Here is a 12,670-nt window from a genome sequence, read left to right as displayed (position 1 = left end):
GTATATACTCTTATGGTGATTCGTATGAAGGGAACTGCAAATTGTTAGAATTTACCGGATCTATTTAATTTCCTAAACTTTGGCATGGGGTGACGAGAAGGTGATGCCCACCCGCATTACTCAGCAGTACTGAACAGTGTCTACAACTGCTGTGTTCCATTCTGTTCGTTACATACATTCAACCCTTTTTGAGGCAGACGTAAGCTGATTAGTGGGATGGCTGGCATCGGACCCCCACCAATCTCATAATGATGGCCGATCCCTAACCTATCTACATCTTGTGGTGTCAGTAGTGGCTTATTTTCAAGGGCCCCTTCTAATATAAAGGTATTATCCACCTTTTTTTCTAACATAAAAACGACAATGGACACTATATGCTAGTATTTCAAAATAGTCTTTATTGTACCTTATACACAAAGGAAAATAGGCTTAGTACAAATACTGCGGATCTAAAAAGGCACAATAGCACAGGTCAGTCCGAACGAGGAGTCACCTCATGCAATAGAACAAGACACTGCAGGGAATTTAACATTAATCCTTTCCAAGGACCAGCAAGCTTCACAGACCTTGAAATCAACTATCTAAAGTAACTCTGATATATCTTAATTTGTTCCTGTTAAATAAAACCATGAACAATAGAGACAAATAATGTAATAATAAGGATATATTCTATCAATAAATATACATGGTTCCTAACTTTAGAAAAAAAACGGTTCTGCCAAGTGTCTTGGCAAATGTTAATGCTGAAACTGTTTTTACAAAGCATTACAGCATAGCACAACACTGCAGACTGTATAGAAGACAAGTAACAATGCCTCATCCATTACTCCTGGCCATATCAAAGCATCACAAGCTTTTGTTTATAAGCCAAGGTGCGTGGAAACCTCTTACTTGTTGGTTACATTATGACAAAGAATTGACTTCAAGGGCAATGTTCTAGAAGTACCAGACTCCTTGTGACTTTCATCTGCTTGAAAAAGTTGAGCGCGTTAACATTTATTTACATTACAAACATTCCGTACAGAAACCTGAATATCCCTGAATAAATAGAAATGTTCTCAGTACACAAAATAATATCAACACTATTTCCATCCTAGTGGAGCCTCACTTAGGAGCTGTGAACAGCGTCTGTATCTTTCAGTGAACATATTGCATCTTTAGGGCATTGATCTCAACCATATATGAAGGGTGATCTTCACGATCATTTAGCATTCTCCTGGATTAAAACTCAGTAATCAGCAGTGTTTATAATAATACTATAGCACTTTATAGATTTGGGAGCATATTTGCAGCAGTTAAAGGGAATCTATCACCAGATTTGTGTTACCTCCCATCTGAGAGCAGAATGATGTAGGGGCAGAGATCCAAATTCCAGCGATGTGTTACTTATAGGGATGCCTGCTGCAAATTTGATAAAATCACTGTTGTACCAGTTATCTGAAAGCTGAGCTCTGTATAATCCAGCCCACACAACGAGCAACAACTTGCTGTGTGCCCTGTGCAAAGGCAGAAAGCTGCCAATCAGTGGTGGGGCCGGGTAATAGAGAGCCTATAAATATGGAAGACTACATGGCAGCAGTTTCATTAGTCCTCAAGTGCTCATCTCCGGTTGATAAAGTGATATCAAAAGTAAAGCAAGTAGCTGTCATGGGGAATGTACTGTTGGATTAGAAGTTACTAAACTAGCTCTTAGATTCGAGACCCTGCGCTATCCTTTATCTCGGAGGTAAGCTTCATGGTAGCCAGGTCCGAGCCCCCAACGTGACCATGTATTCTGTCCGAGCCCTGATCTTACTCCCCCCCCAACCTAGAAGTGGGCCGGAAACCCAGTAACAAAACCCCACAGAAAAGACACAGACAAGAGAACACAAACCCTTATTCACACTGCACTCAAACAGTGCAATTGGAGAGAAAATATGTGTACAGGGGAATAAAGAAAAGGGTAGGGAAAAACTCACAACTGGGTAACGTTCAAACCACGCAAAAAAGCAACTGTTGTTCACCATGAACTGACAACCACTGAGACCGGGATTGCTAATGCTATCTTCGGCGGTCTCCTACTATACCCCCCAGCCTTAAATAGGAAGGGAGCAGCTGTGGATGGTAATCAGCAACCTGGCTCTCAGAAGAATTGCACACTGCTCCTGCATGGCTCTGAACAGTGAAACAACTCAGCTGATGCCCAGCAGAGCTGAACACTAAAGAGAGGCCAGGTTGCCTGTTGGACTTTGCAATGTGGGCAGAGTTCGACACCGTAGTAGTAATCCAGAAAGCGCATGACAGCATCTCACATTATAAGAATCAGGGTCTCTGTCCCTACATGATGATGCTCTCACATTATGTGGCAAAAACCTAGTGAAAGATTCCCTTTAAAATGAAAGTCAGTAGGCAGCCCAATTACAACAACCACTTTAATAACATAATTTGTTTAAGCTGTAGGCTGGTTTAGTAACAGAGTTCCTAAGACTGCACATTGCATGCTGACTGTGATTTAGAAGAATCACACGATCACCAATAGGATGTCATTCTCAGAACCAGAATAAACTGGACTGTGGGAATTCAGTTCCATAGTGAATATTGTGCAAGGACTAAAGTAAATATATAATTACAGTTTAGTCCATTGAACCTAATCATGTTTCAAAGTTTGTGTCACCTATCCAGGGATTTATTGGATTGACTGTTTCACTCTACAGATCATATTCTGGAGACTTTCACAAATCTGAACTAGAACTATACAGAGAGATGTTGAGTGGCTCTTCTTAAAAAGGCAGCAAGCAAACAACAGTAGGTCGGTGAATTGTAAGATGATTCATCCACACTCTAAGGGGACCCATTTAATAGCTGTCAGCTGAATGCCCATTCAGCCAACAGCTCGCTCTGTCCTGACGCCCCATACATATACACACTTGGTTCGGTTGAGTGTACATCTATTCTTAAAGGGAATCTGTCAGGTGAATTTTTTAGTAGAAAACTAATGTCATCCTGAAATAGGGCAATGACAGTCCTTTTAGGATCAGTAACTTTTATTGCTCTACTTTCTTCTGTAATCTTGCTGTAAGACCCGGAGACTTCAGTGTCATGTGTTGGCTAGTCAGGCATATGTAAATCCAAACTGACTATGCACTGATTTCCATGCTCGGGAGTGATAGTAAATGACAGTAAAGATTTTTACTATCACTCATGCCAGCATGGGCGAGATGGTTGTGGCAAGCAGTGAATATTCAGTTTTGATTTACATATGCTTGAATAGTCGTCGAGCAACTCTGAATTCACCGGGCCTTACAGCAAGATAACAGAAGAAGGTAGAGCAATAAAAGTACTAATACTGAAATGGCTGCCCAAACTCTATTCCAGGATACAATAGTTTTGTACTAGAAAATCACCTGACAGATTCCCTTTAACTGGGAGAGTGGAGTAAGCCTCTCTGCTTGCGGAGGTTTATCTTCAAGGAGAATAAATGAATCGATATATTAAATTCGATATATCACTGGTTTTTAAAATCGGAAGACTCATCTTCTTTTTCCTATAAAGTAAAATAACAGAATCAGATGGTGTTCACTCTTGCCGGATCCAGCTCCGGCTTTCTGATGCTGCTCAGGTCTCAGTGTTTTGGCGGCATCGGAGATGTCACGTTGACAGCTTGCGTCACCGCTGCAGCCAATCACTGAGCTCAGTGGTTGGACTGAGGTAAACAGCACAGCGATTGGCTGCTGTGACCAATAATGGATGATATTTGATTGAACACGAGTGTTGCTAATGTCTTCAACATCAAATACAAATATATATATTTTAAAAGGAATATGCGCTCAGAAATGCAGACATAAATAGCTATCTGTAGTCTGATACAAGGGTCCATCCATCTAATAGGAAAATGTATTTACAAAAGTGCCCATTAGAAAATTGGTGCAAAATTACAAATAAAAAGCATCATTCTTTATCACTAGATACATTTTACAAAATATAGAATTATTACTTAGTGTGAGCATTGTGGATGAAAAATGTGTATGGCAGTATACCCTGTATTGTTTTGAGCAAGGATGGTGGAAAAGCTCTTATTGTTCCAGGCAGCTGGGGCAAGTATACAGACATATTATACGAGCAGGTCAAACATTGTAGTGCCATCATCTTCCTTTAATAATCCCACATTATGACCACGCTCAGGATGCCTGCAAATCTGTATATTTCAATCCATTTTCTGCAGTGGGTGGGAGGTTATACTGAATGAGCTAATGTGCCTATTTTGATGTGGTCTTAAACTACATCTTAGGGTACTTTCACACTTGCGTTATTTTCCTTCCGTTACAATCCGCCCTTTTGGGAAACAGCGGAATCCGTTAACGGATTCCGCTGTTTCCCATAGACTTGTATGGTTGACGGATTGTACCAAAAGGAGCTGCGTTGCTTCCGCTGGGCGACGCTCCGTTGCTTCCGCCCAGCGGGAGGAACGCAGCATGTAACGTTATTTTGAGCAGCGGAATCCTCTGGATTTCACTGCGCATGCTCTTTTTTTTTTTTTTTTTTTTTTAAATCAAACTTTATTTTGGCTCGCGGTGGCCGAACGTTCAGCTGAGCGCCCGGCCGTCGGCAAGCGACAGCGCTCAGCTGAATGACCGGCCACCAGCATGCCCGGCCGCCGGCAAGTCACAGCGCTCAGCTGAGCGCCCGCCCGCCGGCATGCCCGGGCGCCGGCAAGTGACAGCGATCAGCTGATCACCCGGCGGCCGGCTGCAGGGAGCGATCAGCTGATCACCCGGCGGCCGGGAGCGATCAGCTGATCACCCGGCAGCCGGCTGCAGGGAGCGATCAGCTGATCACCCGGCGGCCGGCTGCAGGGAGCGATCAGCTGATCACCCGGCGGCCGGGAGCGATCAGCTGATCACCCGGCAGCCGGCTGCAGGGAGCGATCAGCTGATCACCCGGCGGCCGGCTGCAGGGAGCGATCAGCTGATCACCCGGCGGCCGGGAGCGATCAGCTGATCACCCGGCAGCCGGCTGCAGGGAGCGATCAGCTGATCACCCGGCGGCCGGCTGCAGGGAGCGATCAGCTGATCACCCGGCGGGCGGGAGCGATCAGCTGATCACCCGGCGGCCGGCTACTGGGAGCAATCAGCTGATCACCCAGCGGCCGGCTGCAGGGAACGATCAGCTGATCGTTCACTATAGTCTGCCGCTGGTAAAACCGGAAAAAAAAAAAAAAAAATCAAAACGAATTGCGTTGTTTTGCAGCATCCGTTGCATCCGTTGTGTCACTATATGCAACACATCCGTTGCATCCGTTACACAACGCAATGCAACGGATACCGTTCAACGCAAGTGTGAAAGTAGCCTTAATGTTTAGCTTAAATGTTTTCGCCAACTGTGCGGCTGCTGAATCCTCTTGCTTTCATGGCGTTTCATCATTTTAGATACAATTACAGTAATCGTCGCAATTGTGGTTCAATAGTAGGTCAACATGACAAGCAAGGAACATGACTTAGAGCACTAGCGTCAAATGTACTAAGCAAAAAGTGACTCTTGGATAGGAAACATAGATACAAATAGATGAAAAAAAATACAATTTACAAATCAGAATATATTTGGAGATATTTGTCAAAGATACAATACTACTATATAAAATCCTGGTTGCATGGCTAAGGCTGTTGGGGTTGTCTACAATGAAGTTAATTAAATTGAAATACAAAACATAAGCAAAGTTTCTTAAAAAAAAATATAATTTTTCTTATCCTGGGTAACAGCTTTAACCACAATCTGTAAATATGATTATCAACAGCAAATGAAAACAGAATGGATTAAATGAAGAAATACAAATTGTTGGACTGATGGTGATTTATAGTATCTTCTGCCAGCTCAGCACTAAAGAATTGTGGTAATGATGTAAATCTCAAGACATTACAATGCTAAGATTTATAACAAATTCACATTGGCCAATATACAACAATGCATACATTATTAATATTTTTCTACTGGATACAGCACCAACTTCTAAAGGCAGATATAATCCAATTCCAATATTCAATAGTAACCTACGGATCACTAAAAAGCAGTGGCTGTAGCTGGGACTCTGTGCTCTTCTATGGTGATGACTTCTGGAGTAATTTCTTCTTCTAAGTCCTGCCTTCCATCTTCAGTCGCTTGAGTTACTTTATCAGGGCATACATGTGCCTGCTTTCCATCTTCTCCATTTGAAGCAGCTTTCTGTAAACATTCATGTACCCATCTTCCATCGTCTCCACTTGAAGTCACTTCCTCCAGATATTCATGTGCTTGCCCTCCATCTTCTTCTAGATCAGATTTTTCAATACATTCATGTCCCCGTCCATCATCGTCCCCTTCTGGAGCAGCTCTCTTAGGACAATCATGAGCCTTGTTTCCATCCTCTGTCTCTGGAGACCCTTTCTCAGGGCATTTAGATGCCTGTCTTCCACTTCCGGCAGGAGTTGCTCTTCGAAGAACTTCATATGCCTGCCGTCCATCTTCTCCTTAAAATAAAAAGAAAATAGAGTCAGTTAACTAATCTTACTCTATACAAATAATAAGGCATAAAATTAGAGTAAAGGGGGCTTTACACGCTGCGACATCGCTAATGCGGAGTCGTTGGGGTCATGGAATTTGTGACGCACATCCGGCCGCATTAGCGATGTTGCTGCGTGTGACACCGATGAGCGATTTTGCATCGTTGCAAAAACGTGCAAAATCACTCATCGGTAGCATGGGGGTCCATTCTCGATTATCGTTACTGCAGCAGTAACGATGTAGTTCGTCGCTCCTGCGGCAGCACACATCGCTATGTGTGACACTGCAGGAACGAGGAAGCTCTCCTTACCTGCCTCCCGGCCGCTATGAGGAAGGAGGTGGACGGGATGTTCCGGCCACTCATCTCCGCCCCTCCACTTCTATTGGGCGGCCGCTCAGTGACGTCGTCGTGACGCCGCACGGACCGCCCCCTTAGAAAGGAGGCGGTTCGCCGGTCACAGCGACGTCGCCGGGCAGGTAAGTATGTGTGACGGGTCTACGCGATGTTGTGCGGCATGGGCAGCGATTTTCCCGTGTCGCACAACAGATGGGGCGGGTACCCACGCTAGCGATATCGGGACCAATATCGCAGCGTGTAAAGTAGCCTTAATATTTACTATGTATACACACATATATATATATATAACAAAGGAGAACAATCGAGTGTATTTGCAAATAAATAGTGTATTAAAGAAAAAACACACGCAAAACAGTAGTAAGACAAAAGTTAAAAACAACTACCACTGTGTCAAGGGGAGCATATAATATGATGAAACAATACAATAAGTAGGCCGTCAGTAGCCGTGGGAGAGGTGAACATATGAAGTATAGAGTAAGTCAAGATGTTTAAGATATGGCAATTGGCAATAGAATCAAAAATTCATAGTCCATGATAGTTGTGGGAGAGTGAACGGTCACAGGGGAACGATATCATGACCAGCAATTTAAGTAATGTATAGCCGTGGGAGAGAGGAATGCAAGTTATAATAGTATGCAAGTTATATAATAATATAATATAATTAATATGCAAGCTGTTTCAGCCTGACTGACATACTCCTCCAGGCAACCTTTACTTAGAGATCTTGAGAAGGGCCGCAAGATGGAAACGTTGGTCTTATCTAAGATTGGTTGCTCTATTACTATAATAAAGAATGATTGCACTGCTAGACATCTACCAAGTTCGAAGGGAAATAAATATAATGTGTCTTTTATATACTGCACTAAGTTTCCTTGACTGACTACTGTGTCTATGGTCATCAATGTTGCCCATTCCTTGGTGCTTCTTCAAAAGAGCTTGATCTGCACTTCTTGAACCCCAGGCTGCTTTGAAATCTTTGCCTGGCAGACACCTTGCTGATGCAGTATATCTACCTTGTGTCTTATTGCTGTGCTAAGTCTTGCCATGGTGCATAACCTGTGAAATAACACTATCTTCTACAACCTCACCTTTATAACAAAGTTTGGCTGTTCCTCACAAAGTTTTAAGCCTACTAGACCAATTATTTCTGTTTCAGTTCATGACTGTCTTTCAAGCTACATATCACAATGATGATTACAATCATCTGTCTGGTATAACAGGTCATACATATTCATACACGTGACTATGACCCAACAAAATCCCTAACGTTGTGCATGTGAATCTAGATGAATTGATGCTGTTTTGGTGGGTCACATCAAATACTTGGCTTGACAAAGAACACTGTTTGCATTCAAAACGCGTTGTCATCCCCCTTACCTATCATGATGTCGTCATGTATATTTTTTGAATTTTAATTCAATAAAGTCCCTCATTTTATTACATCACGGAAGCTGAATCCTACTCTTTTCCTGCAATTATCCAATTTTCAGAGCGTTTTGATCCGTGCATGCCGTCTTACCACCGAATGAGCTGGATTACCCCTAATACTTGTCACAACAAATACTGATCTGATCTAGATTTGTTTTTTTGTTCCTTTACTTTGCATCTTGTTAATTGATAAAAAATAAACTATTAACACTTTTATTTTTAATTCTTGATGCATTTCCTTTCCACACCTGGGTAGAACATTTATATATATATATATATATATATATATATATATATATATATATATATATATATATATATATATATATATATATATATACAGTGGGTACAGAAAGTATTGAGACCCCTTTAAATTTGTCACTCTTTGTTTCATTGCAGCCATTTGGTAAATTCAAAAAAAGTTCATTTTTTTCTTATTAATGTACACTCTGCACACCATCTTGACAGAAAAAAATCCAGAAATGTAGACATTTTTCCAAATGTATTAAACAAGAAAACCTGAAATATCACATGGTCATAAGAATTCAGACCCTTTACTCAGACACTCATATTTAAGTCACATGCTGTCCATATCCTTGTGATCCTCCTTGAGATGGTTCTATTCCTTCTTTGGAGTCCAGCTGTGTTTAATTAAACTGATAGGACTTGATTTAAAAAGGCACACACCTGTCTATATGAGACCTCACAGCTCACAGTGCATGTCACACCAAATGAGAATCATGAGGTCAAAGGAACTGCCCAAGAAGCTCAGAGACAGAATTGTGGCAAGGAAGAAAATAATTTCTGCAGTACTCAAGGTTCCTAAGAGCACAGTGGTCTCCATAATCCTTAAATGAAAGAAGTTTGGGACCACCAGAACTCTTCCTAGACCTGGCCATCCAGCCAAACAGAGCAATCGTGGGAGAAGAGCCTTGGTGAGAAAGGTAAAGAAAAACCCCAAGATCACTGTGGCTGAGCTCCAGAGATGCAGTAGGGAGATGGAAGAAAGTTCCACAAAGTCAACAATCACTGCAGCCCTCCAACAGTCGGGCTTTTATGGCAGAGTGGCCTGATGGAAGCCTCTCCTCAGTGCAAATTTCTTGCCTGCATACAGTTTGCAAAAACACACATGAAGGACTCCCAGACACTGAGAAATAAAATTCTCTGGTCTGATGAGACGAAGATAGAACTTTTTGGTGATAATTCTAAGCGTTCCAACAAGACAATGACCCTAAGCACACAGCTAAAATAACAAAGGTGTGGCTTCACAACACCTCTGTGACTATTCTTCACTGGCCCAGCCAGAGCCCTGACCTAAACCCAATTGAGAATCTCTGGAGAGACCTTAAAATGGCTGTCCACCAACGTTCACCATCCAACCAGACGGAACTGGAGAGGATCTGCAAGGAAGAATGGCAGAGGATCCCCAAATCCAGGTGTAGAAAACTTGTTGCATCATTCCCAAAGACTCACAGTTGTACTAGCCCAAAAGGGCGCTTCTACTCAATACTGAGCAAAGGGTCTGAATACTTATGACAATGTGATATTTCAATTTTTCCTGTTTAATAAATTTGCAAAAAATGTCTACATTTCTAATTTTTTTTCTGACAAGATGGAGTGCAGAGTGTACATTAATGAGAGAAAGAAAAATGAACTTTTTTTGATTTACCAAATGGCTGCAATGAAACAGAGTGAAAAATGTAAAGGGGTCTGAAGACTTTCTGTACCCACTGTATATATGTACATTATATATATATATATATATATATATGTATATATATATATTTATATTGCAGTCCGCATTTGCTACCATTTGTGGTAGAAAGGGTCGTTCTATAGAGCTCACTGTATACCAGCGTGGTTCTGTAATAAGTTGCCACCTTTGTAACTAGTTAATTCGAAGCCCTTCCTCCCATCTAAATTTTACACGATCAGCTATGGGTGGTATTATTGAAAAGTCGAAGCATGACAGGCCACATCAAACTTCACAACAAGGCCAAGCAACTTCTATATCAAGAAACTTAATTTTTATAGTAGAAGAGTTGACACTCCATCCCAAAATCTGTAGGATTTGGTGGGAAGAATAGAAATGCGTGCAGTGCTATTCTCATCAAAACTGTGCAAACCTTAATTGAAACTGATGAAAGCTATTACTGTGGGGAGATAGGTGTTAACAAATAATGTTATAGGTATGGTGTGGTATAACTACACTAGTATCAATTTTTTCTTGTACTGCTACAGTTTTTTTTATCAACATTTATTACTGTTCACAGATGCATCACATAAAAAATGTACAAAAAAAGGCTATAAACTAATTGTTCATTATAGACTAAGAGAATAAAGGCCACTTCACACTAAGCAACATCGCTAGCAACATCGCTGCTAAGGAACAACTTTTGTGACATAGCAGCGATGTTGCTAGCGATGTTGCTGTGTGTGACATCCAGCAACAACCTGGCCCCTGCTGTGAGGTCGCTGGTTGTTGCTGAATGTCCTGGGCCATTTTTTAGTTGTTGCTCTCCTGCTGTGAAGCACACATCGCTGTGTGTGACAGTGAGAGAGCAACAACTAAATGTGCAGGCAGCAGGAGCCGGCTTCTGCGGACGTTGGTAACCACGGTAAACATCGGGTAACCAAGAAGCCCTTACCTTGGTTACCCGATATTTACCTTCGTTACTAGCGTCCGCCGCTCTCACGCTGTCAGTGCCGGCTCCCTGCTCTCTGCACACGTAGCCACAGTACACATCGGGTAATTAACCCGATGTGTACTGTGGCTAGGAGTGCAGGGAACAGGGAGCCGGCACTGGCAGTGTGAGAGCGGTGGACGCTGGTAACGAAGGTAAATATCGGGTAACCAAGGTAAGGGCTTCTTGGTTACCCGATGTTTACCGTGGTTACCAGTGTCCGCAGAAGCCGGCTCCTGCTGCCTGCACACGTAGCAGAGTACACATCGGGTAATTAACCCGATGTGTACTGTGGCTAGGTGTGCAGGGAGCCAGCGCTAAGCGGTGTGCGCTGGTAACCAAGGTAAATATCGGGTTGGTTACCCGATATTTACCTTAGTTACCAACCGCAGCATCGCTTCCACGCGACGCTGCTGGCTGGGGGCTGGTCACTGGTTGCTGGTGAGATCTGCCTGTGTGACAGCTCACCAGCAACCCAGGTAGCGACGCTCCAGCGATCCCTGCCAGGTCAGGTTGCTGGTGGGATCGCTGGAGCGTCGCTTAGTGTGACATCTCACCAGCGACCTCCTAGCAACTTACCAGCGATCCCTATCAGGTTGTATCGTTGTTGGGATCGCTGGTAAGTTGTTTAGTGTGACTGGGCCTTAAGGAAACAACCTTTCTTATAGATCTTTCCAGTAAAGGATCAATATAATCAAAGGAACGTTCCAGCATGTTGGATTAGTGCTATAAGTTATATTGGTATTTCTTCACAAAAAGACACCAGTCTTACACGATTTTGTGTAACTACTTTGTAATGACTGCAAAGTTATCTGGTATATCTGTGTTGTGTATCATGACATGTTCTTTCCAGTCTTGCAAAAGAATTAAAGGGACTATATAACCTTTGAAAAAAATACATCTAAAGGGCACAGTTTGGCTGCAGCAGTGGCATCTAAACAAAGATCATGAGGACCGTTGAAGATTTTGTACTGGATCTGGGTGGGATTGTAAAGCGGAATATTGTTTTGTTCTTCATTCCATAGTCTTTGCAAACCGAACAGTGAGTTGCAGGCTGTGTTGCAGCTAAGAACATAAAAGAATCTTTAAAAGCATCTGTAAAATGTGATGATGTGAGCTTGAGTGTGTTTTGTTTCTTAGTATGATTTTTCTTAAAACAAATTTGTCAGCAGGTTCTTGTTATGTAACCTGGGTGAAACACTGATTTCAGGTATGTGTCAATTACTAGGCTTTGTGCTGTTGTTTCCATACAATGTTTTATCAGCATGAGATTATCACTGCCTGTGTTAGATCTAAAGAAATTTTAAATTTCTCAAAAAAACATCACAGGAAGTTGTAACGCTGCATCCCTTCTCTCCTCCTTCTTATGCAGGGACGCGCTGTCACTCAACGTGGCAGCCAACTCCTTCCACGTTGCCTGGCGTCCCTGCCTCTCCCCCACTTGGGCTTCTCTTCCTCCTACTTCCCGGAGTCTGCATGCACATCACAGGTCTGGGAGCGCTCAAAAGAAGTGCACGCGCGCACCAATGCCCCTCTCTTAAAAGGCCAGCGCACCACTCCTAGGAAGTGCCTCTCAGTCTATCGCTGAGAGGTACTGGGTATTTAAGGCAAGATCCCACTAGGGAAGTTGCCTGGTCAACTCCCTAGTTTAGCTAGTTAGTGTCCAGTGCTCTAGCTAGCTAGTTGT

General features: G+C 42.7%; 1 protein-coding gene across 3 annotated transcripts in view; it reads right to left on the bottom strand.

Moving 5' to 3' along the window:
- Positions 1-3,033: 3,033 nt before the first annotated feature.
- RIPOR2 (RHO family interacting cell polarization regulator 2) overlaps positions 3,034-12,670 on the bottom strand; it is a 243,360-nt gene continuing 233,723 nt past the window's right edge. For all 3 annotated transcript variants that reach the window (XM_075314675.1, XM_075314678.1, XM_075314676.1), the window contains 2 exons: positions 5,327-6,479; positions 3,034-4,262 (listed from right to left, as the gene is read on the bottom strand). In XM_075314675.1, coding sequence (XP_075170790.1) covers positions 6,034-6,479 — 446 coding nt within the window. In that variant the 3' untranslated portion in view covers positions 3,034-4,262; positions 5,327-6,033. The remainder of the gene's footprint in view (positions 4,263-5,326; positions 6,480-12,670) is intronic.

This window comes from Anomaloglossus baeobatrachus, chromosome 6 (genome assembly GCF_048569485.1).
Source record: "Anomaloglossus baeobatrachus isolate aAnoBae1 chromosome 6, aAnoBae1.hap1, whole genome shotgun sequence".
NCBI lineage: Eukaryota > Metazoa > Chordata > Amphibia > Anura > Aromobatidae > Anomaloglossus > Anomaloglossus baeobatrachus.
Note: the sequence above shows the minus strand (reverse complement) of the source record. Positions and strands in the feature narration are given on the sequence as shown.